General features: G+C 40.1%; 1 protein-coding gene across 1 annotated transcript; it reads right to left on the bottom strand.

Moving 5' to 3' along the window:
- Positions 1 to 104: 104 nt before the first annotated feature.
- LOC139958678 (uncharacterized) lies at positions 105 to 26,375 on the bottom strand. Its single transcript, XM_071955943.1, has 8 exons — positions 25,697 to 26,375; positions 21,364 to 21,482; positions 18,035 to 18,243; positions 16,467 to 16,625; positions 9,509 to 9,564; positions 8,062 to 8,251; positions 7,467 to 7,539; positions 105 to 3,317 (listed from the first exon to the last, which is right to left on the bottom strand). Exons 1-8 carry the CDS (start codon positions 26,165 to 26,167, stop codon positions 3,230 to 3,232), a joined length of 1,365 nt encoding a protein of 454 aa, XP_071812044.1. The 5' UTR covers positions 26,168 to 26,375; the 3' UTR covers positions 105 to 3,229.
- Between the last annotated feature and the right edge of the window lie 158 nt (positions 26,376 to 26,533).

Raw genomic sequence — 26,533 nt, 5'->3', positions numbered from 1 at the left:
CGAAGGCCGTACCACAGATCCACACAGTGATTATACTGGTGTGAATGCATAACTATATGGCTTTGTATAACTGTCAATGAGAGTGTATTACGCAAGTGTTATGATTGTACAGAGTGCACCCCTGATGCATTTTTATTTTGACAATATACACAGAATTACCACTTTTTACAGGCAATGTGTAGCAAGTGGTATGACAGACATGTATTAAATTAATAAAGACAAACACACCAGAAAACAAGTATATATATATATATATATATATATATATAAAAGTATAGAAGTACATATACCAGTGGATTGAATCTACTCTTACAACCACAGTATTCAAGTTTAAAAAAGAGATTAAACATGAAAACAGCTCTCATCCTTTGAGATAGAGATGTGCTAGGATTGTGTAACTGCTGCATCATGAAGTCTACAATATGTTCTAGAAGAGACATGACTTACATGCATTTCACAAATCCCAGCAATGATAATCAAGAAACACCTTTGCTTGAAATGGTCCAACTTTGCTATCAGTTTATCAAAATTGTTACTGGATGTTTTATACAACAGCAAACAATTGCCTGACAAAGATTTAGTGTCGCTCATTCATCACTTTGAAGTGACACTTGCAGAAGACATTACAGATTAAGCTGACCTGTCCCCTAATTTTCTCAAAAAACTTTTATGCATTTTGAATATGCAAAATATGCCACACTAAAATGCATAGTTAGCAGTATGCATCTACTTACTTGGTAGAAACTGAACATGTAATCTTATTTTGCTATGCAGTTAGGCATTAAAACCAGAATATGGTCTTTAACAGTTTGTGACTAGTCATTGATGAGGAAAGGACAAATTATATCAGAGACATACCATTATAGCTAACAATTCAGAGATAATAATGCAAGCCAGAGATGAAACCAGAAAACAAAAACATTTAGTGGTTATGAAAGCATATTCATAGTGTGGTAAGCCATATATGTTAATATTCATGAACTTGTGCACACAAAAATGAAGAGTATTATCTATTGACTAATGAGGCAACATATAAAGGAAGGTACCAGGAATCAGTTATCATGTTGACAAAGTCTTTTTAGAGACACCGTATAAAAACAGGTACATGCATGAATATGAATGAGGTCAACTTTTATGATCTCATAAGCATCTGTCTATGTACTTACATTGTATGATGCAAGTACATGTATTAAGCTTATTAGATATACTATTTCAGAGGTATCTGATTGATATTAATGATATGCACACAAAAAACAACACGGTTGGTTGTATGAATGTAGAGTGACAGACCTTATGTGCCAAGGATGAAAATCATGGAACATTTGGTTCTTGTCTTGTGTTAAAAAGCCATTGTTTAAAATTCATGAATATTAATGACATAAAGTTGGAGACGTGACATGAAAATCTGCTTATTATGTACCAACATCACCACATCAGACTGAACCAAATTTTACATTAAGCCCCACCCACTCATTAATATTCATGAGATGAGAACCACCACAATAGGGCACATCTACTGCTCATGGGGCATATATCTACCAAATATCATATTGATTCAACTTGTGTTTGTTATTATTTAATGTTTACAAGCTGACAATTTCCAATCAAGCCCCACTCACTCATGAATCTTAATGAGATAAAAATTGTTGTTGCAAAGAACATGCATATACAATGTAGTTACATCACCATACAAAGTACAAACTAAATAGGACATACAGTTGCAGAGATATTGACATTTTAAATCTTTATGGTAAGTCCTGCCCACCATTAATATAAGAACCAAAAACAATAGTGCACATCTACTCATCATAGGACATCTATCTACCAAGTATGACATTTATTCAACTTGTGTTCGTGTTTTCAAGCTATTTTTGATGATTTCCCATTAAGCCCAACCCGCCATGAATATTAAAGGTAAAAGTTGTTGTTGCAAAGAACATGAACATGTAGTTACATCACCATACCAAGAATGAACTAAATCGGATATATGGTTGAAGAGATGTTGATAAAAGGTTGGTATACTTTTGACTTGAATGATTTCCACATTCCACCTCTTCCTGTCTCAGATAAACTCTTCAATGCCCCAAAATGTGTTTCCTGTGCTCATAATACATAAGCCACATGTCAAGAATGTGATGTTTGCTATCTTTGAGATATACAAGCTAGCATCAAACACATACACAACTTGACTACATATGTTACTCCTTCTTGAACAAGGTAAGCAACCAATCACACAGACAAGATACTTAGTGACCTTGCAAAGTGTATGTGACATTTAACGTAACACAGCATACAAGATTTACACGTTTTGAACTCAATTTCCCTCTGACCTCCCCACAAAACTTTATAGATCATGTACTCATAAAATTACATGTGAAGTCATCCAAGCCTTATGATGGGAATAAATCATGTTACAAAGTTTTCAAACTTTGACCTCATCTGGACTGTAATGACTACAATTTCAATAAAAACATTAAGTTCAATGCACTGGCTAAGGTGTAACCACAGGCCAAGTATGAAGTTCATCCAAACTCTGGAAGTTATCATGTTTACAAGGTTGTCAGACTTCAACCTCAAGTGATCATTAATGGCATTTGACCTCTACAAAAACACAAATAGGTTTCTTGCATTGATTAAGGTGCATCCAAGTATGCAGTTCATCAAAGTTTTTTTTGAAGTTATTGTATTCACTGTACAAGATATTAAGACTTTGACCACATATAACTTTTGCCCTCCACAGAAAAGAATAAGGTCCTACTCACAACCCTTGATCCACATGCCATGTATGAAGTGACATGTACATTTGAGTTATAGTGTTTACAAGGTTCTCGGACTTTACCTCTGGTGACCTCAAATGGCTGTTGACCTCTACAAACTGTATTAATGTTTATGTATTAATCAAGGTGGATCCACATGCCAAGTATGAAAATCTTAGTTCTACCTCCAAAAAACAAAAGGGTTCTTCTACTGACTATTCTTCAACTACTTTTTCAGTTACAGTGCATGCCATCCAAGGCATCTTACATAAAACACATACATACTTTATGACCATCGCATAGATTCCAGTTGCCTTCTGCCAGGAATAAAAAACGGTGTCATGGTTGTAACAATTCTTACTTTGTAAATACATGTTAGTAACAAGCCATTACAACTCCATACTGGATACCTTCCTGCCACATATCATAGAATGCACTAATAACTACTCTAGCAACACAGAACAGTCAAGTCTTCACTTCTTTGATGCTCTACTTCTGGTCTGTCTTCTTGTTTCATCTCTCTCCTTCTGAGCTAGATCAAACCAAGGTAGATAGAACCCTCTGTGTACAACAAAAACAAAATTTTTAGAGGTATATTAAATGTCCATATAGAAACAGAAAGTAGAAAAAGAAATAGAAAAATAAAATTAATGCAATAAAATTTAAAAAATGTTTACTAGAGCACAAATGGTGCTGACCTCACAGTAAACTAATGGTGCTGACCTCACAGTAAACTAATGGTCAGCTTTGTATAAGCATATACAATGCTGGATCTGTTTAGATGCAAGCACTACAACCTTCACACACTACAACTCATGGGCAGGAGGATGACCAGCATACACGTTATCTATAACCACCTTTCAGATTGTTCCTTAAATTCTTACTAAATGTAAACTGACAATTTACAACATAGAGGATCCCAAATAAAGGGTAGTTAACCACAACCTACTGTAGGTTACCATTGCATAATAAATGATAAACTTTCAGGGATTTTCTTTTGTCGTTTGACATTTCATGTGTAGTATTGCTAGGCTACTCATCATTTTGTAGGGTGAGGGATTAGTATCTTTTGCATTTTCTTTTTATTTTATTTGTAAATCATATATGAAAACAGAAGCTGATGGAAGTCGACCTATAATACATCATCAACCATCAATGTTTACTGATAAGTTTTACCAAAGTAAAAAAAGAGCAAATCTGCTTTAAATACTATTTTCAGCCAAATAAAATGTAATGTTCATTACAGTGCACACTTAAAACTGCTCACAAGTAGATTTGACTCCATAATATTTTTGTAACTAGAGCAGCAATGCTGCAGTTGCTCAACCCATTGACTTTAGGAATTGTTCTTAGTTAGTTGCTTGTGATTGTGAATATTCCCTACAACAGTAGATGTGCAAATTGGTTGGAATTTGTCACTGGTATGTTTTAGTTTCTTTCATAAGGAGCGTCTATAGGCACTGGTTATTATGTAACAACCCTGTGGCGGTCTTTGAGTCCTTCTGGGTGAACTTTTGAAATATAGACATTTGCAGCAAGAAACCAAACACAAGCAAGTGTTTGGACTTGGTAATGTTTCAATTGCTGTTTTGCTTTTGAGATATTCAGTGTTAAATATTTTGTATCTCCGCAATGCTCCTTTAAGGCTAAAGTGATGATGAGTGAAGGCCTTAATTCTAATAAATTCTAATAACTCCAAACATGTTCTTTTGGGCAACATGGCATCCTTCGATGACATTAAACACCATTTTTACTTAACAAATTCATACTTCATTGTAAACAATGTTGTAGGTGGTAATAAAAATCATCCCATTGAGGCTTGTGTTGCATTTGAGGAACTAACTAATCTATTAGTCTTTATATTAAACTACATGTATATATAAGTACATGAACAATGGCACACTGCATGAAAAAATATCCACAAAATGGAATACAGCAAAGAAAGTTAGCAAAGATATGGCAAACGAAATTGCTAGGGCTGGATAGCTGAGATGGTAGAGCACACGGCAAGTACCCCTAATGTTTGATCCTGTTCTAGCCATAAGTTTATTTGCTCTTTTCCAATTTCACAGATTTGTTAAATTTCACGTTACAGCAAACATTTGACATGACAAGTGCTACTATGCCAAATATTCTGAAGGTGTTACCCACTGAGTTACACCATTTAATCCCATTACTGCCCTAAAGCAGGACCTGGACCAAATACCTCATTTGTTCCCACACTATGCATGTTCAATGCCTACTTTGAAAAATAGTGGGAAACAGGGTTGAGCAGTGACTATCCCAAAAATCACAGAAATAACTTATAGGTGACGGAAGGCAAGTGTTAAGCTGATATGCATGGAGTACAGAGGGCAACCCTAGGGGATGCATGGCTAAATTTGTGGAAAAGGCTCATCAATGGGGATATTGGCAGTTCTAGCAAACTCACATGATATTCAGCAAACTGTTCTACCCCTGTGGGCAGGCAGCCACCAAATGACTGATTTGACACAACTATGAACTTTAGATGAACCACCTTTCCATTATATTCCCTCTTAATGCACAATCTGATGCTTAACACAACTGCCTATTAAAGGATGGACACTTGCAGTTAATTCTATGAATCAATCATTAGATAATAAAGCTACTGTAAATATCAACCTCCTGTTCAATATAGTATCTTTTAAGTACTGAAATACAGCAAAAGGTTAACAACTTATGCAACTAGCAGCAATTAACAATGAACGGTTATATCTCTCTTTCTAACATTCTGTGATAATATACCAAGTGTCAATCAATTGGTTTCTATGATATAGTGCTGAAGAGGTTTCACATGATTACAGAAATCACATTTCCACTAAACAGCTAGTCAGTCCTACCACCTAGCAATTTGTGAGGAAAAACATCTTCTGTGTTATAATTCAACACATAAATTTGCCACTTAAACAGGGCCAATTCACACTGGTACCAAATGGCCACTTTGGTTGTAAAAAAAAAAAACCAGAATGCAAAAATGCATTGTGGTTTCAATGATGTCACATGAGCAGTTTCTCCATGAATCTGACGTAATGTATAGTGAAGGTGTACAACATACTTGATCTTAGCAGTGTGATGTGACAAGCAATAAGTTCACTATGACACAGGCTGCCCTGAAATGACCATTGACCTCAACAACAGGCTTCTTGTACTAAATGTGTTACATAAACATACTAAATATGACATCTGATCTTGTTGAATATTGTGTGAAACATGGTTTTCACAATTTGGACCCTGGTGAACACAAACGACCATTGACCTCCACCCACAACATTAGGCTTTTTGTACTCAATGTGGTACAATTACATACCAAATATGCGATCTGTCCAAGATTCCCTTGCGATATTATGTTCAGGAAGGTGTGTTAGTGTAGAGAGACAGGTTAGAGGGGTGCTAAGTAAATATTTGGCATTAGTTGACTTCAAATGACCTATGACCCCCAGCAAAAGCAATAACAGGCTCCTTAAATTTGATACAGTACATCTACAAACCACATATGAGATTTGTACAAGGTTCCCTTCTTGCAATATCATATTAATAAGGCTTCCACGATTTGACCTGCTGTCCCCAAATGACCTTCGACCTCCACCAATATCAATAGGTTTCTTGAAATCAATGTAATACACCTTCATATTAAATATGAGGCTTGGCCTGGCTTACCTTCTTGAGATATCTTATTTTAAAAGGTTTTCACAATTTGACCCCCTGGTGACCCCAATAACCTTTGACTTCCACAAAAACAATAAGCTTCTTTTACTCAATGTGGTACTTCTACACACCAAATATGAAATTGGTCTAACCTTCCCTTCTTCAGATATCATGTTAACAAGCTGGGCGTCACAAAAGCACACACACATACGCCATCGAAACCAAAGTTGTGGTCAAAGGATTAAAAAATTTCTTCAAAGAAATGATAGAGAATGACATATTCTCATTGAAACTGATTTTGTGTACAAAATGTCTTAGTATATCCATATCAAGGACTTCTGACTATCCCGTATGCTTACTGCCGCCAAAATGAAAAAGTTTCAAACTTATATCAAAACTTCTGTTCCACCATTGAACCATAAGATATGACAGATAAGCCAAACTGCTTCAAACTTGAAAAAATTGTTATGAAACAGGCAAAAACTTGAGATATGTAAACTCGTTTATAAACTGTAAGCTCTTCAAACATTAAGGAGTGAAAAGCCCAATCTGGTAAAAGATCTGATCGCTCACTTTTGCAGTGAATTTGTGTCATGAAGGAATGGTTTCTACGTGTTGTAATACTTTCTCAGGGTACCATTGTGATGGGTAAAGACAATTGGTCTGAGCATGTTAAAGTTGTCTTGGACTATTTGCCTAGTAACAGGTATCTGGCAGCCAAGGCAATGGCTACAGCTCAGAAGCCAAAGGCAGGATTGTTGTGTAACTTACTGTGGCACACAAGAAAGGAACAGGGAAAGAAACACACAGTTATCTTCCATGTTTAGTGGAGTTATAGCTTCAATCAGTTGTTAATGGACTTAGACCAGACATCATGCATTAGTATAGGCCTATCATTAGCCTACTTCAACTTTTTTTCTTTGGAAAGCATGTAGACTGCTGACAGACCTAGTTGGATAGGACAGATTAAATGGTAAACAGTTCTGAAAATCGTTCGTTTAGTGAAATAAACAGAAACCAGCAACACAAACACACCAGACTTACGTGTTTTTGGGTTTTGGGACAAGAGCACCAAATGCAATTACTGGAATGGATTCTGAGACTTCAATCTTTTTAGCTGTTATTAAAAGAAATTAAGAATTAACAGTAGTTTAATGCAATAAAACTTCAAGAATAACATTACAGCGTCATGTCATATGTGAGCGAGTAGAACAAGGAGAGGAACCAGTTCACACAGCAGAAAATACAAAGCTTGTCATAGCTATACCAATAAACTCAAAAATGTAAGTTATTAGCAGAGAAAAAAAACAAATTGTTATCACACACACACTGATAGTATCCTATCTACGAGGAATGCCATGGTTGTACTGTACGACAAAATATAAACAAGATCAAGCAGCATGGTAGAAAAACAACAATGAACCTTGTGCAAAGTATATATGCTAGAGTAATGAAAACAGTTTAGAACTAACTTATAGGAAGTAATATCTGCCAATGTGTCAACTGTGACATCTAAAACATTACTAGTCTTGCTAAGACATCCTAATTACAGAAAGGCATTTAATTAAAAGTTGGTCTTTTACCTCAGATCTTCTAGGAATGCTAAATAAACAAGAGGAATACATATTACAAAACTTACTATCATTTGGTTCAGGACTGTAGGTGGTGACAATGTGTGCCCACTTTGCCATTTCTTTCTGAACTGCCTTCCACTCCATTCTCTCAATAGTCCGAAGTTCTCGAATTCTCTGTGCATCCCATCGCTTCCTCTTTTTCTCCTCCAACTCCATTTTGGAGTGTCTCCTATCATAATCCTCGTCCTCCATATCCTGGTTCAATAACAAATACACTACTTCCTTTGATAATGATCATGCAAGGATTGAATTGTATTACACCTACAAAACATAAGCATTACTAGTCAGGTAGCAGGGAATTCACACTACTAACTGCTATCAAAGAGTTCAATTTCTACATATCAGCAATTCCACTTCAACTTAGTACCAGTTGTAGTGCCGGACCAACAATCGGGTTCAATAACATACTGTAACTGGTAAACTTCCACATACAGTAGTACAGTAGTAGCAAAAACTCAACTGTAGCCAATTAAAGCTCAATACTACACAACCTAAACTTTCTCATGTGATATTAATATAAAAGTGATTGGCCTTAGTCAAACAGGTCAGCCAAACGACAAGTATATATTCCATTACGTTCCAGACAGCAGTTCTTATACACAGTTACCAAACTTTGTACAACTGTGCTGGAAGATTAGTTGTAATTGACACAAGTTGGAGTGGGTTTAAAATGCCTAGTGTACAGTAGTTGAAAGTTGCTGAACATGGTTCTTGCTACAGTTAGCTGCTTCAAGCTCAGTGCTGCTCAAATTGTTTCCATTTCTCAGATTCACTTGTTTCACAAAACAGGTCTCATCCAGGATTGTTTTAGCTGGCACTTTACATTCACTACCAATACATTGTAGCAGGTAAGAATGCAAGTATGCAGCACACATTAAAAGGCCAGCATTTACCAATGTAACCTTCCAGATAGCTAAACTGGTACCAATCTATTACACTTGTAAATGTTGGAAAGTCAATTCTATACTTCACCTTGAATTTATAGCAAAAGGTTGCTTTTTGGTTTAGTTCGACCTATGACCCATAGTAACCACATATTTTGATAGTACTTTGACATTCTCGTTCTGAGAGTCTTTGCGACATAAATTACCACCATGAGGCACCTTCCTACAATGTTTGATGAAAATCGCCCAAGCCATTTAGGAGTTTTTGACAGAAATATTGCAGATGTAAGGACACACATACACAAACACTGACAACTTTTTACCCCTCCCACAGATATGGACTTCCGTTCACCCTAACATGGGTGACCTCCTATGATGCGCTATTCGGGACCATTTACTTTTAACATAGCAACCTTTGCTATTGCAACTGAGCAAGCTGAGATAGGCTCAACTGACCAACAAAATACATTTTCTCATCCCCCTACCCTCTACAGGAGCGATCCCCCTATAGGAGCGACCCCCTCCCCCCCATAGGAGCGATTAGATCAAATACTTGTATGAGTCTTACCTCACTTTCATCTGCTGATTGACAAGTTGTTGGTTCAGATGTTCTCCAAGAAGGTACTAAGGAAAAACAAGATGTTGTAATATGATGTTAACTACAGAACCCTGGTACTGGCAAAAAACTTCCCATGACAATATGGCGACTGCACAAAATCAAAGGCTCTACAAAGACTTCATGTATGATAATCCAAGTCCTTTTGGAAATTTTAAATGCAAAGGTCTTCTTTGATCTAGCTATATTGCCAGATGCAAATTTAAAAGGGGAACTGTGGAAGGTACAGTTCATGTAGCATGCCCCTTTAAAGGACAATGGTCAACTTAAAAAGTTCCCATAATTTTTTTTTTTGGAAAGAAACTTTTTTCTTTTCCAACAGAAATTCCAAAACTTACTGGTTTGGATATTTACGAGTGACGAGCTTACCTGTCTCCTCACAACCTTAGCACCTCATTCTACCGTGCCTATAAAGTCCTGGTAAAATAATAACACTGTGCGCCCTCTATGACCGAACCCCCCCCTCGGTCACTCCTCACTACTCATGAGACCACTCCTTAAAAGTGGCCTCACGGTCACCGAAATAGGGGTGGCCAGAATCCTCTGGCCACCCCCAAGGACTCCCGTCGACTAAACTTCTCAAAGGTGAGCCCTTAACAAAAGGCACTGATGCCTTCCTAGCAGGGAGAGTGTAATCCTCCCCGCCGCAGCGGGTAAGGGGGGGGACACTCTCCTGAGCCCTGCAGGCGAAACTACCCCTTTTTCCTAACAAGGAGCCTCATCCTGTAAAGGCCCAACACTTGCTAACCCTAAGACAACTTAGGTGAGTACGCATATGAAAAACACAGGGTGCAAAGTTACCCTCACCGATAGACCTGGCCGGTGACTCTTAGTAGTTGTTGGCTCTGTCTATCTGGTGTTGTGCTTGGAGTCGTGAGCCTAGTCGAACGACTGCTCCCCCGTCCGGCTGTGTCCCACCCCCTCGGGGGAGGGAGGCGGGAATGGAGACAGGTAAGCTCGTCACTCGTAAATATCCAAACCAGTAAGTTTTGGAATATTTACTTCGCTCCTCGCTTACCTGTCTCCTCACAACCTTAGCACCGAGTGGCACTGCCCGATGGTGGGAGGCCCGAGGGGTGGGACCAAGTACCAACCGGACCTCGCATCGCCGAGCTACCAAAAGCTGCCTCGGCGTGTAGAGTGTCCGGTAAGTAACAGGCGACGAACGTAGTTGGTGTTTTCCACGCTGCCACCTTGAGGATGTCCTGTATCGGGATACCGGCAGAGAGAGCTGTGGAAGCCGAGGCCCCACTGATGTTGTGATCTCTTGGCCGGGTATCCCCCCATCGTGAACGGGCGGATCATCTCTACTAGCCATCGGGATAGGGTATCCTTGGCGGCTGCTGTTTAAGGTGGTCGTGGCAGGATGAAAAGGGAGGTTGTTTGTCTCAACTTCTCTGTCCTGTTTAAGTACCACTTCAGTGCCCTGACTGGGCACCATCGCTTGTCCTCAGCCACTGATGAAAGGGTTTTGATTTCCGGAAAGAAAATGTCACCGGGCAAGAAAGTCAAGGCCCGGTTCTTGGCAATAAGGGCCGGTCTGGAACCGTCCTCGCCCCATGGCCCTCGAATCTGATGTGGTTCTGTTTGGTTGTTAGGGCTTGGAGGTAACTCCTTCACGCTGACGCTACCGCAATGACGAAGAGTGTTTTCTTTGTAAGAGCAGCCAGGGAAGCGTTCCCCGTTGATTCGTACAGCGGTCCTGCCAGGGCATGCAGCACTGCTGAGAGCCCCGCAGAGGGGGCTAACTGTCTGACTCGTGGACGGCGATTAGCCATGCCTTTGGTGAGCTGGTCAATGTCTGGGCTAATGCCCAGCGTGGAGCCGTCTGGAAAACCAGACGTCCCCGTCTGGGGCCTGCGTGTGGGACCTGCGGCCTGGGACCCGGGGTCCGGAGGGAGCCACTAGGATGAATTTACCCTTGGAGCTGCGAATCTTCCTCAGTATCTGGCTGATCATGCCAAAGGGGGGGGAAGAATTTAAACCTCTGGTCCGTCTCAAGGCAGGGACCTGGCGCTATGTGGAAGGCTGCAGGTGGGACCGCCTGTTACAAAAGATGGGCAGCCCATTGTTGCCCTTTGTCGTAAGCAGGTCTATCAGAGGTATGCCGAACATGTGGAAAAACCTACCGCATATTCCTTGCGAAGGGTTCGCTCGTCGGGGTCGAGTTGTCCCCTGGGCAGAGCATCGGCCCTCACACTCTCCTTTCTGGCTATATGGGAGACCCATAGGGCCGTGCCAGATTCTGCAGCTGTGGTGAGGGTCTCCCATGCCAGACGGCACAGTCTCTCTGCCCTGGTGCCACCCTGTCTATTGATGTAGCTACTGTGCAGTATGCCACCACCATCGTGTTGTCTGAGAGGATGGTGATCAAAGTGCCCTGTACTTGGGCGGGCTCCAGAGAGCCCCAACCCCACAGTCCTGAGAGCGAGGCGGAAGTACATGAAACCTGGTTATCTTTGCAAATAGGGTGTTGAGGCCGATCCTTTGCCCTGCTGACGCCACTGTGGTGCAGGAAAGTGGTTTCTCTGTATATGCTGCTAAAGAAGTCAAGGACAGTGGCCTGTATGATGACCTTGTTAGCGCCTGCAATACAGCAGCACTCGCAGTACTGCTTGCAGTACCACAGTACCGCTGATGACCCCTTTAGTTATCAACCAGTTGCAATCAGAAAACCTCTGAAGAAAAGTACTGCCTTGATGATGTAGACCTAAGCTGTACCCTGTAGGGAGGTTTCATGGAGGTTCTTTCCATGAAAAATAATATTAATAATAATATTGAGGGTTGAACTGCGCCGGCCTATCTATCGATAACGAAGCCAGAGGCGCTAGCAATATTACCCTTCTCAAAAATAACCTGTTAAACAGAGAGAAATCCCTCCTGGATGGAAAGACGCAATGGAGATAAAGTGCCTTGCCCAAGGAAACAACAGAATGATCTGGCCAGGACTAAAACCTGCAAGCCTTAGATCACCAGTACACTGCCTACACTGCTTGACCACAGTGCTCTCCAAAAATTGAGTACTGAATGGATAGTTTGCTTCATCAGAGTCTTAATCAATGCTACAGCTGCTATGTGGCTTTTACAACTACAGTTTACAACTACAGTATATGTATGTATTTGTGTATGTAATTTAGATCATCCTGCAAGTAGGAACTTGTGAAGAAGCCTCATTGGCTTATCAAAGCCGCAAGCTGACCAAAGTCAGTCTCGTACATTCATATTTAATGTCCATGACTATGAATTGTCAACAGCTCTGTAACTGGACAACATACATTAATCTTGGGGTGACTTGAACCGGGGACCTTTTGATTGGAAGGCACCGGGTTTAACCACTGAGCTAACTAAGCTACAGCCCTACTCACCAGGAACAAACTCCCAACAGAGGATGTGTAGGGTGGGTTTGTGGAAATTCCACCTCATAAATCCTGGCTGTTTAACGGAGTCCAGGGAGTTACTCAGCAAACACAAAGGCGTTACTAAATGTTTAGTCTTTTGCTATGATAGCGTTATTAGAGGTGTAAGAAATATGTTACCGAAACCCTTTAGGGGCTATTATTTCAAAACAATTTCCGTTAAGACATTAATATAACATTAATATAACGTAATATCTCATAGACATCTTATGTCAACGTTTTATCAACACCACATTTAACGTAATAAACACGTATTGAATGTTATGATAACGTACCCGTTACTTCTCAAATCTCTTCCTGTCGAGATGTGTCCATTTCGTAGTGCAGTAAAGGTTTCCAGCTTCCTATTGAAACCACCTAGCGCCTAGGCTAGTCAAGACTAGGCCATCAGGTGCTACGAAATGCAACTCTGCTTAAGATGTCGGAACATCGAACATTGCTCATGAAGCGCATGCTGTATGTTCGGAGCGTGTTAGCGCTTGTAACTTGCTGGGGTTGTATCCTACCACTTTTTCAACTTACTAACGCGTTTGTCTTGGTAATTCACCAAAGAAATAGGAAGAAAGGCTTATTCCATAGGATCGCTCACGTAGTCGATAGCTCGTTGCGGTAAAAGTTGAGCTTACACGTGTCAAGCCAGGTGGCTGCTTGGCCCCCCCTCCTCTCTTAACAAATGTGCCACGTTGTACCTTTTTTTTTTTTTTTTTCTGGCAGTTTGCCAAGGATCTATGAGCGTTATGTTTCCTGGCACTTTGCCAAGTCTCGAGAAAGTTCTCTTCCTAGCAGTTTGCCAAGGTTTTAAAGTAAACGGAATACTGTACGTCATGAGAACCGATTTGAAACCCCTCAGTCTTACGCATTTTAACATGTTCTGGAAGTGGGTTCACCAGTGTTTTAAACGACAGTGTTTTTAAACACAAGTAAGATTTTAACCTAGGCAAATGGCGATGAATTATGATTAGAGAGGAGTATAATTAGCGAGGAGAATATGACCCCTGAGTGTCTGCAGGTACTCGATAAATAAACACACATTTGGGATGTGTAGTGGTAGCGGTGTTTTCCCGCAAATGATTCGAACCTGTCGTCGCCGCTCAAGCTGCTAGTTCCGGGGGGGGGGGGGGGGACGCTCCCCCTATTCTGGGAAGCGGGAGTAACCGTCCTCTGTAACCCCGAAATCTAGGGGTTGCGATCGCTCCTCGGCACCGATGTCTGTGTTCGGTGTCTGGGGATAGGTATTTCTCCCTTTGCCGTGGGAACCTGGCTCGGGGCTGGTTCTCTTTTCGGATTGGGCGCTTGCCCCTGCTACCCCGTTCTGGGGGCCCGGCATTGGTAATCTCATCGGTTCCCGGCCTCAGGACCGGCCGCGGCTCCGGTTAGGGGGTCTGCGGGCCGGGCTTCTGCACCTGCTACCCCGTTCTGGGGGCCTAGCAGTTGTTAATCTCGTTGTAAATGTTGTTGTAGTTGTAAATGTTATTGTAAATGTCGCAGTTGTAAATGTTGTTACTCTCGTAGGCTCCCGACTTCGGGACCAGTTTTGGATCCCGTTTGGAGATCTGCGGACCGGGCTTCTGCCCCTGCGCCCCTGTTCTCGTCGGGCCCGGGCCCTCCGGAGCCAATCTCTGAGGACCCAGCAGTTGATTGTATAGCTCTGGTTCCCGGCTCCGGGGGCGGTCTCGGATCTGGAGTGAAACCTCGGTTCTGCCTTCCCTTCGAGTCTCGCCGGACCCGGGGTCTCGCCGGACCCGGGGCCTCGCCGGACCCAGGCTCCCGGAGCCCGTCTCTGTGTGCGTACCACGCCGGGTACCACCACGCCGGTACTCCTCGACCCGGACATTCTGTCCTTTCCGGTGGGATTTTTTTTTTTTTTTTTTTTTTTTTTCTCGCCGGACCCGGGCTCCCGGAGCCTGCTATGGGACCGGCTCCGTTTCAGCGACCCCTCGGTCGTACTCTCTCTCTCGGACCCGAGCTCTCCGTGGCCTGTAGCCCGCGCTCCATGGGTCTCTCTTGCTGCGACCCGGACTGAGACGTTGCCTCTAGCCCGGCCGAGCCGTGCCTCTTCTCAAGAGGTCTTTTCTTGGCGGGAGCCTTGCTCCTGCCCTTCCCTCTGGCCGTAATCAACCGGACGTCGCCGGGACCGTTAGGGGTACTCTTTGCTGCGACCCGGACTGAGACGTTGCCTCTAGCCCGGCCGAGCCGTGCCTCTTCTCAAGAGGTCTTTTCTTGGCGGGAGCCTTGCTCCTGCCCTTCCCTCTGGCCGTAATCAACCGGACGTCGCCGGGACCGTTAGGGGTACTCTTTCTCTCTCTCTCCACCTCTCCTTCGGCCCTCTCCTGGCCACTTTCCTCCACCTCTCTCACCACTTCTCCCTCCTCCTCTCTCTCTCTCTCTTGTCTCTCCTATATCTTTTTCTGGGGCACCGATGGCCTAAGGAATCAAGTCCAGCCTGCCCTAAAGCTTGCTTCTTAGACTCGTAAGCCACTGGTCTATCTAGTGCCACTGGGCTGGCGAAAAATTTATGCAGACCAGGCGTGGGTCCCGTCTGGTGTAGGTTCTACACTTAGGACACAAATCGTGTTCGACCCAGGTTCTGCCTGGCCGAAACATCGAGTAGTTAAAAAGCTTTAGCTGGTTACGAGACAAACTAAAACGCTCGAATTAAGGAAAGACTAACTCTTAAGCTTACGGAAAAATGCAAACTAACAAGAGAACGGGAGATAACGGGAGGTACATAACGGTGAGTAGAGGTACGTAGCGTAACCTAGCAACGGCAAAATACGAAAAACGCTACGAAGTGGCCTAACAAAATCAACACAAGCTGAAAAAGAACATGAGAGAGCGAAATATAGAAGAAGGAATCGTGAATAGAAATACAATGTAGACATGCTATGAACATGAAAATACAACGACACGCCTATAGCGTGGGGAAGGGAAAATGGCGGGAAACCTAGGCAGTTCGCGGAACTGCTACCCCCGCAAAAAACCTAAGGGCGGAAACGCACTAGGAATAAAAACAGTCCCCAAAACCCTCCCTTTCAACAAAAAAGGATACTTATCGGGCTGGAAAGGACTGCAATACTCCTAAGAATCCGAGGAAAGAAACTTCCAAAGATCGCTAAAGAAAACCAAGACGAAATCCAAGGGAAATATATCCACAAGAAATTCACGTGAAGACACTTTTAATGGTAGAATGAGTAGTGAGGAGTGACCGAGGGGGGGGTTCGGTCATAGAGGGCGCACAGTGTTATTATTTTACCAGGACTTTATAGGCACGGTAGAATGAGGTGCTAAGGTTGTGAGGAGACAGGTAAGCGAGGAGCGAAGTAAATAAGTAAAATCCTGTAGCCTGTAATGGTTTGGACAGAACTGTACGTTTGATCTTCAGTTTCCTGTGTTCCTGTTCACTCGTAAATTAATAACAAATGCACCACAATCATAACAGATGTCATCTCTTCAATGTTCATAAAACTAAATGTTTGGAACAAACATGATCATACCTTCTACATTTGCACTGTTGTTTGGAAGATCTGGATCAGGAAGGATCACCCTAAGATCTTGAAGAGTAGGATAAAGGACATCTGTGAAGAGAAATCTGTCCTCCAACCTCAGCATTTTCTTTTTGTCTTCTTTATCATCTTTCACCTCTTGGGATTTCTCTACAGGGTAAATTAGAACGAACTTACAAATTAACAAATTATCTTCCTTATCCGCACTAAAATGATGAATAAACTGAGTGCAATGTACAGTAGGTATGAAGATTCACAAAAGAATACTTATATGTGAATATGAAGTATTTGTGAACAAAGTGGTCAATCCTAAGAAAAAGAGTATGAAAAGTTTCGGTAAACCTAGTACATACTTCACGTAGTATACAAGTATATTAGCTGTTGAACACAGAATACAATGTAGGCCTATATTCAAAACACTAATTCTGAAGATTTTGATGGAAAGTTAATTTGGTGAATGTTGCAACAAGTTTCTGTTGATTTCTTGGTCAGTGGGTAAATCCTGCAGTATAAGCCTGTTGACAATAGTTTGTTAGCAACCACTGCTAATACTCTGGGAGTCTGTTAAATCATCCAGACATGGTCCTGGTGACAAAATGCCAACGAATTGTGTAGTAGGAGGTTCCAAACACACTTCTGGAAACCAATATTTAAGTTTATTTATATTTCCCAGCCATCAAACTGACGAAAAACGATGCAGGCTTTGGATTCATTTTGTAAGTATAAAACATAAAATCTTCTACAGCATTAACAGTAAGCAGCTCAAATTAAACGTTGATCACTCAAAAATCGCACTATTTTACGGATGTCTTGTCACTAAGTTTCTTTATTATTTTCAATGTTCAGGGCATATGCATATATAGCACATGCTATGCAAGGGAGTCGTACCATAAAGTAGTGTGCATTGCATGCTGTCCAGGCCTGCACATGTAGTAACTCATCTACACGGTAATTCCCATTTCACAAGTTTGTTATATCATTGATTTTTTAAATGCACATTATAGACTTATTATGATATGTATGCTTCCATTTTGAACGAGCTGATGTGCCGTCAGGGGCCATTATTGTTTGTTCCTGTACAGAGGAAAATTTAAAATGCACTTTTTCATGGCAGACTGCAGTGATACAAGTTTTTCTGAGTGCCTTTTTGAAATGTTGCATCCCAGGGATGCAAGTTTTAAATCTTTAGTTACAATACTGAAGATGCTATGGAAATGACAGGTTTTATTCTTAGGTTTTAGTGGAGGCGTGAACTGCTTTGGTCTAACATGCGTTTAATGGAGAGTTACGATGGTTCATAAATGAAGGAAACATTTCTTGTGTTGTCAGTTCACAATGCATATAAACTGTGGGGAAAGATGGTGTATTAAGTCACCAACTTTTAAGTTGCATATTTAAATGTGGAAAAGCAATATGCTATTAAGCTTACTGAACTAATTTTTGTAGTCATTACTACTTGTGAGAAATGACTTGATTCATATTCAGTACTTGTTGACTGGGGAAGCTACCAAGTGACAAGCTGGTATTCCAGTATTTGTTAAGTTATATTGAGTTATTACCCTCATTCAACTTTTCAGTTTCATCTGTGCCGGGTTCTTCTTTTGCCTTAAGTTTCCCTTTTCTGTTTACTTCCTCCTTCCGTTGCTTTGATCGCCTCCTGTCTTGCAATTGGTCAAACTTAAGTTGTTTTGATGGAGTATCTTCTTTCCCTGCAATCTGGCTTCTTCTTACAGCAGCAGGTGATGACTGTGCAATACTATCGACCTTTCTGTGGAACACAGAAACACGAAGGAGTTAATGTTAATTAGTCTCGAATACCACCAAAACAAAGTTGCCCTTCTTGATGGGCTTCAACATAAATTACTTTGTTAATTTGCTGTCTCAAACAGGTTGGTCATTTTGTTTCATTTAGAAAAAAAAGGAAGCCCATATGCTTTGTGATGCTTTGCCAAGTTTCTTCTGCAAGTTTGGAAGAAACTTGAAACCAGAGTGAGGACAGTCCCAATAGTTTCTTTGCCATTTTATAAAAATTACAACTACAGTAGCATTGTAGAAGAAAATTTCTGAAGTAAATTCATAACTGCCACCATATGCTGCCACATTATGGGGAGAAAGTCTTTCATCTACCAGGGAGCTGCTATTGCGTAGATGTCCTGATGTCAAATCAATTAATTTTAATCAGGGATCTCACAGGGTCATACAGATTGGTGCTAGAGGGAGAGTCCACTGACCTCAATCGTGGAAAGGGTGCTGTACTTTCAGTATGTTTACACACCACAAGGGTAGCAGAAAAATCCCCTTTTAATGGGTGTTGCACCTCTGAGAACTCTCATTAGTAGTAGTAGCAATGTGGTTTTTTCATAAAAACAAGTAATTAAATTTACTTAAAGGATTGAATAAAACTTGGTTGGTTGGTGTAACTGCCATAAGTGGGAAACGAACTCCAAAAACTAAACAGTCTTACTATAATGTTTGGCAATAATTGGTTCTTGAGAAGCTGACTTAATAAGAGGGTTCTCACTTGGCAACTTTCATAATTGACTTTAAGGTGTGCAACCTATTGTATCATTTACATGTAATAAGCTTTATCCACAATAGTTTGTAGTTCTTGTGCTTACAAGGTTTTCAGACTCTGATAACCTCAATTGACATTTGACACTAAAGGAACACTAGGAAACCTATACTAAGATGGCTCTTCATACCAAATATGAAATCCATCCAATCTTTTTTTAGTTGTCCTTCTTCAGTTGTGTTTAGGTTTCAGACTTTGACCTCTGCTGACCTCAGCAAATTACCATTGGTCTCTACTTATTTTAGCCATCATATATTTTTTGAGTTATACCTCAGGCTTCCTTATGCTTACAGCAATAAATAGAACCAATGTTTCAGGGTAAGTGATATGCTTTTTGTGATGTTTTGGTTGAACACAAAATTTCATAGATTGTGTACAGACCATTATTTGAACTTGTACTGTACTTTGAGTGAATCTGGTGAAGAGTGGATTATGACTTTGAAGGGCAAGCAGTTCCTTCAGGTTCTTTCAGTTAAGCTTGCACGGTTTTGAGTAAACAAAAAACCGTTTTTTTTTTCTAGCCAAAAAAATGAATCTGGCTCAAAAACCGTTTTTTCCCCCCCTCCCGAATTGCATTAAAAACGTCCAAATCTCTGATAGAGGTGTCACAATCACTAAGATGCTGTTTTTTGTGCTATACCAACAGCGGTCCAAGCTAGTTCGTTGCAGTAAAGGGTAAAATAAGGAGAATAAATTCAAGAAATGTTACTGTCTTTTTTATTACCCACGTTAACTTAACTGAAGTAAAAATGTTGAAAAGAAATGTGTTACTGGTATGTTTTCTTAAAGTTTTAACATAATGTACACATATTTTTTGTCTTGTGTTTACTATACTTCACAAAGTTCACGTTCAATTTCATGTTCAGAAAAAAATCACAGTCATGTCGATCACCAGATGACTTTGTAAGCTAGAAAACTACTCTGATAATGACAGCACAAGTAAATAATTACTAACAGTCGTCTCAAAATTTCTGTTAACTAAGGAAGGGTTTGCTCGGTCGGTTGCTTACTGTTTAACCTGCTAATGATGATAAAATTGCATTCGATTGTTAACACAAAAACTTTTTGCCCCAGATGGAGAGTGTTCCTAAACGTAGAGGTTATTGTAATACCCCCTCCCGAGAAAATACAATCAATTGCTCTACCCCTATTGACGCTATTAAGATGTTACATTTTCGGAGATTAGGGCCAAATGTAGACCCTGTTATGACCAATTGAAGATCGTCAACAAAATTGCTTTACAATATGATTGGTCCAATAAAATCAGTAGTGGCTGACAAAGTGTTTGAAGGTACCAAATTGCACAAGGCTCTAGCCATGTTCGCAGGTGGTAAAATAAATTTCTCTTCAAGGAGTGAAGAGAATTTACTGTCTACACTTTCAAGTACAAGTTGAACAATATCGCTGGCAAAAGCGGGCATTAGGTCGGCAAAGATAATAAGTTGTTTATGTTAAAGTTGGAAACATGTGTTCAGCAACGTAACTAACAACCAACTGAGAGACGCCTTGTCTGATAACTGATCAGAAGAAGTAGTGAAAGGAAACTTTAAACCAAAAAATTTATTAGCATACAAAGAATAATTATCCAACAGCAACATTTGTAATTTCCAGCCATATATGCAACATTTTTACTCCAATAGTATTCCTTGGCTCAAGCCTGATGCCAGGTATATCTGGTGGATAGGAAAATGGACTGTGATTGGTCTAATATTACATATGGCATCTTTGTTGTCCAACTCACAGAGCCCTGCTTAAATGTTTTCTCACTGCTAGGCATTTGTTCTGGGCCGGCTGCGTGCAAGGCTGTACACGTTGTGTGGTATTGTGGATTGCACAATGTACCTTTCAAGTTTTAACGATCAGTACAGTAAGGAACAGTAAATGGATGGAACCTTTATCTTTGTTTTTACCAGTATTTGCTATTCCAATTTCGTTTTCTTAAAATAAAATATAGTACCAAAATTCGGTCTTCAAAAACTGGTTTCTGTACTAAAACCGGTTTCCCCGTGCAAGCTTACTTTCAGTATTACCTGTTACTGAACCTTAACAGGTTGACCAATATGTTTTCTTCTGTTTTCAAAATGCTTACTCAAGTATTGAATTAATGCTGACTGACAACCTGCTCCAATCAGAAGAAATTTATGCTCTGATTCCATTTCTACATTTGCATAATGCCACCACCTTCATAGGCCATATAGCTTCATGATACCTGATTGAAGCCAGACATTAATTTCTGAAAAGACAAACAGCTCTAACAGCAGACAGAAGAAATTAGTAACACCTTTGAAAGAATATTAAAAAACAATTAAAAAAAACCTTTTCACTGCTGCTGTGGGTGAATCTGTTGTCCTATCCACCTGTGGTTGACCATGGCCACGTACAGCTTTCTCAGCAAGGCTGGTCCTCCTCTGCATACGTTCCAGACGCTGTTCCAACTGAGCAAAGTACAATTGGGATAAAATGTAAATAAGTACTGTAGGCAATCCATGGAATTGCGGATCTCATCCCACTATTGGATGCATGACTATTATGATATCATCACTTTGGAGGCACATCCATCATGATACATATTGATACTGTATACCAACCAAGTCTGAAACTTACATTTGCCACACACTCACTTTCCACAGGAACAGTTTTTACTTCCTAAATGAGTAAAACACTTTCAGCAATGTTAGCATGTGCATAATAACTAAAAGCACAGGTTTCTTTATGTTTAGACTTCCAGCAATATGATTAGCAATCAACAAAGAGCTGAATTTGCATTTGTAATTGTTAACCTGATGAGATCCATTGATATTTTCACATTTTGCCCTCTGCTGACTCCAAATGACCTCCACCCAAAATAATAGCGTTCTTGTAACCATTTATAGAGAAGCCACATGCAAAATATGCTTATATTGAGATATCGTGTTTACAAGGATTTCAAGTTTTGACCCCCTTGGTGACCTTAAATGAACTCTTGACCTACACCAAATTTTGTAAAAACTTTACAGTTTAGTACATAACTTAAGGCTATGCTAAAATGCATATGAGCTCCTTCGATGTTCAGGTTCCGGAGATACAGCATTGTTGAGATGCTAACCCCAAATGACCTTTGACCTCCACCTAAAACAATAGCATTATTGCACCAATTATGGGAAAGTCACATGCCAAATATGAGAACTGCAGAGTTTACCTTTCTTGAGATATCGTGTAAACAAGCTAGGGTGTCATATACACACACACGCCAAGTTGACTGCATAGGTTATTTGCCTGCCTACGGCAAGTACCAACAAGCCTGACAAGGATTAACTTTGAAAGCGAAGGCCAAAACAAATTGGAACATACAGTAGAGTAGTAGACTATATGTTAGATATAGGGTTAGATAGGGTATACCTGTCTCTAACAACATTTTCCTGTCCCTACACTCCTACAGTATACAAAGATCCTTTCTTTAACCATTGCTTTATGCCAGCATGTATGTTTTGGAATGTTCTCACACATGTTCAAGGCATGAACCAAGGTGGTTTCCAGGTTGTATCCAATGGTGCCTATCTAATATGAGTAACAATGTCTGAAATGTACTTATAGGAGTTATTGTAATTGCTCTACATACTATACTGAAAAATTATCTTAAGATGTTATGGAATCCATGCCAACATTGAATAGACAAAATTGGTGGCAAACAGCATCCCTGTCAAGCAAACATAATATCATCTAAATATTGTCATTGTATGTATTGAGATCAAATGGAAACCACTCTTTCCTCTCAGCCTTATTGCTGGTGGAATTTGCTTCCTTTTTGACCATGCCATGATGCAATATTTGAAATTGTAACACTTTGTGAAAGTGAACAGTAAGCAACCACATGTATGTGATATAGGTGCACATTTAATGAAATGTTTCTTTATCCAATGCTTTGAATTGCATTAATATCAATTGTATTTTCTGATGCATTCAGTTTTGGAGAAAATGCTGGCAATGTACATCTCCGAGTCTGACATCTGAATTTTTTATTGAAATTCACTAGACTATTCATGATCAAACAAGAGCGACAACTCTTCAATTTGTTACATGCCATTATTATAAAGCTGAATGTCTGTAGGCCTATGCAGCTGTACAAGGCTAGTACTACGTACTTACTTTGGCAACTTTTGAACAAGATTCTTTATAAAAAACGATTACCTTCACAACAATTGAGGTTTAGGCTACCAGCTTTATACTAAGGCTAACTGCTGTTAACTGCTTGTTAACCGGTTGCAAATCACAAGGACTCCCCACCTATGCCACACATTAAAAGAATGGCAATACACATGCAGGGCCAAAGATATGTTAGGGTAACCCAGGTGTGAAAATTTCAACAGGAAGTTTGAGGTAAATTTATCTTTCTTTCTTTCTTCAAAACTGTCACATTCTCAGCATTGCTATCCCTTAGAGTTATCAGATATCTGATTGGGTTATGTATTTGGAAAGTGAATAATTTTCTTAGTATTTTTCAATTATCACTTCGAAAAAATCAAATATACTACTGTACCTCATCAGCTATCAATGTCCAAGAGCCAATAAAAGCAAATCAACAAAAAAAAAGGTGAAAAAAGGGCTATGCTCAGTTCATATTCTTTAATGCAGACATTGGTTATTATATTTTGGTTTATATCTGGTCACCAAACAGTGCTGAATAGTTTTACCGGTACTGGCTGAGTGTCTTGCATTATGAATATTGTGTGGCATACTTGGGAGCCCTGTGTTGCACATCATCAAAGTAATCAACCATACTTTACAGACTTGTCCAATTTAAAGGAGGGTATTGCACTCTCAGCACTGCCAAAAGTGATTAACAAAACCATGACGATTGTACCCTAAATTTGCTTTGTATGGCCCCAAATGCATGTAGTGTTTGCATTTGGTCGTTTGAGAGGATATTTCATGAGTGAGCTGTCCAAAATATCTTACAATTTAACACAACTGTGAGCGTAAATAAGAACTCTCCTGGTAATCACTGTTACATGCTAAATATTCATATCCTATAGTGATTGACAGGCCTTCCGTTGCACAATGCCTACGTAGCTCAAGCCAACAAAACAATTACCCTATGTGTCACAAAGGTTGTACTACATGGTTACTACATTATACTAATACTGTAATAACCCAGAACTGCCATTGAGCTCCCTGGTGATAGCCTACTGTCGGTATATTACTAATACTATAAGACCAGCATTAATGATACTATATGACAGTATGTAAAGGCAATGTCACTCTTATTTTCACATACATTAAAATTTACTGTTACAAACATGTTACAGTCCTTGAACCTTGAAACGATTTGCTGCTACAGTGTGTTTGGAAGTTAGTAAATACTCAAGTTGATGGTTTACCAGATCTAGCCATACGAGATACTGCATGTTGTCTGGCCTGTTATTCTCTGGGACAGTGGGACTAAGTTCACTTTGCAGAAGATTACTTTGCTGCAACAAATTTGGCCTAGGCTAGCTAATTTGTTGTAGCCTACCAATATCCAATGTTCAGTGTGGTATGAATAACCACACTACACTGTAGACAAGCTCATACATTCAGTATGGTTGTGTTTGTTAACTTAATTTCCCCTCTATTGTCATACTGTGTTGTAATGAAACTGCACTGACAGACCCTGTACTTGCTGTGTTTGTAAGTCAAATTGTAACCACTTCTCAATGGCAATCTACAAAGTCTTCTAACTGAAACGGCCAAACTTGCAACAGGTAGTACAGTAGGATGGTGACTTCGAAGTTCGCCCACTTAAGACTTAAAACACCCCAAAACTAAATCTTCTGGTATAAATCATTTGAAAATATACTTCATATGGTGGGAGAATTTTGTTATAGTACGATACACGGCCAAACTTTCTTTCCTGCAAACTGTTTTCACGTTGTTTTCCAAGAAGATTCTTCGTGATTGTGGAACTGGTATTTCTTGCTAGAGTATTGCGAATTTCGGCCACGCAACCTACAGTGTGGCGCTGGTAAAAATTGGTGGCGCTGTTGCTCTTTCAAGTAATTATAACAGACTTCATAGATCTTCGTCATTTTATTGACAAATATGTAAGTAATTTCTTGCACACGGGTCATTTTGGAGAGAAAATAACTGTAGCTTCGTACTTTTTGGTGAAATTTGGCTCTTCCTGTAGGTTTTCATGGTGAAAATCGTGTATTTCTTAGGGTGCCCGAACTTCGCAGTATGGCGAACTTCGCAATACTGACTATACAACATGAGAACATAATTTGTTTTACTTTGAGATCCTCATCACCACTATCCTTACAAGAACATTAGTGCCTTTACTACCATTTACTTTAAAGGAAAGTAATTAGTCTAAAGTATGGGGCAAGACTTAGGCATTGTGCCTTATTTAACTTTTTTAATTTGACACAATCCTCTCCTTCAACTTCAAATCAAGTTTCAATGTACTAGGCCAAATTTTGACCTCTGCTGACCTTTGCATACTAAAGCTACACAACGAGTTAAGAATTTGCGTACATGGTTGTCGTTTAGGCTACACAATAAGTTACGATTGTAACTTGTAACATTAGGTCTTGAAATAGCACCACGTTTGCAGAGTTTAATCTTTGAGTTAGGTCTGGTACTTGATAGGGTTAGGCCAAGGACGTCATGCCATCCATACCCGAATACTTACAGTGTACTTTTCGCTTCGAACCTTCGACAATTCTTTATCACGAGCAGACAGTTGGCGATGTTGTTGATCGATAACATCAAGATGAAGTACAGATAATGACCTCAAATTTCGAATCTGTGTTCTTAGTTTGTATTCTGTATTCCAGCTGTCTCTTTCGTTGCTGTTTCCGTTACCTTCATACCTTCCTTTGGTGGCAGCCTTGTTGCAATTTGTATCCAAACTAGGATTGTTTTCAGAGTCGCCATTAAGCGTTCTTTCCATCTCGTCTTTTTCGAGAGTGTCCGTTTCTTTGGAAACCTCCATGTTTAGAGCACAATTGCGAGAAGCTGAGTTTCGCAAAGGATACGGCTTCGATGACAGTTTACTTCTTTGACAGCTAAAATCACCAGATTGAAGATTCCCGGGAGCCATGGGTAGCTGATCGTTAGGAAATGCGGAGAAAATGTTAGCGAATATCGATGCTAACCACATAGCTCATGATGCTGAAGCCCATTGTTCCGTATGCTTCTGTAGTATAAATAATAATACGTATATGCCCAGCGTCGACTACAAATATAGTACAGTTCGGTAGTCTACACAACAATTACATGTACAGAGTGTTAGGGCACATGTGCCAGTTTATGGAGGTTAACAAATTGTGACTGAGGTATCGGCTACGGACAACATCCTCGTTAAACTTCGAAATTTCGTTTGGTATTTAAAACAGGCATAGGCTAGACAGTTGGGAAACGGGATTGAAAGGATTAAACTAAATTAAATTAAGTTCCGAACGCTTTGAAAAAAATGGCATCATTAAAACATACTTACACCCTTAAATGAATTGAATACGAAACTTGT

Source organism: Apostichopus japonicus, chromosome 18 (genome assembly GCF_037975245.1).
Source record: "Apostichopus japonicus isolate 1M-3 chromosome 18, ASM3797524v1, whole genome shotgun sequence".
NCBI lineage: Eukaryota > Metazoa > Echinodermata > Holothuroidea > Aspidochirotida > Stichopodidae > Apostichopus > Apostichopus japonicus.
This window is presented reverse-complemented; position numbering and strand designations above follow the sequence as displayed.

Excerpts from the sequence above, each read along its gene's own strand:
- LOC139958678 (XM_071955943.1), bottom strand. The coding sequence starts at position 26,167 with ATGTGGTTAGCATCGATATTCGCTAACATTTTCTCCGCATTTCCTAAC. Across the intron at positions 16,626-18,034 it reads AACTGAAAAGTTGAATGAGG|AGAAATCCCAAGAGGTGAAA; the intron begins GTAATAACTCAA and ends TTTACCCTGTAG. Across the intron at positions 9,565-16,466 it reads CAACAGTGCAAATGTAGAAG|TACCTTCTTGGAGAACATCT; the intron begins GTATGATCATGT and ends GTTTTTCCTTAG.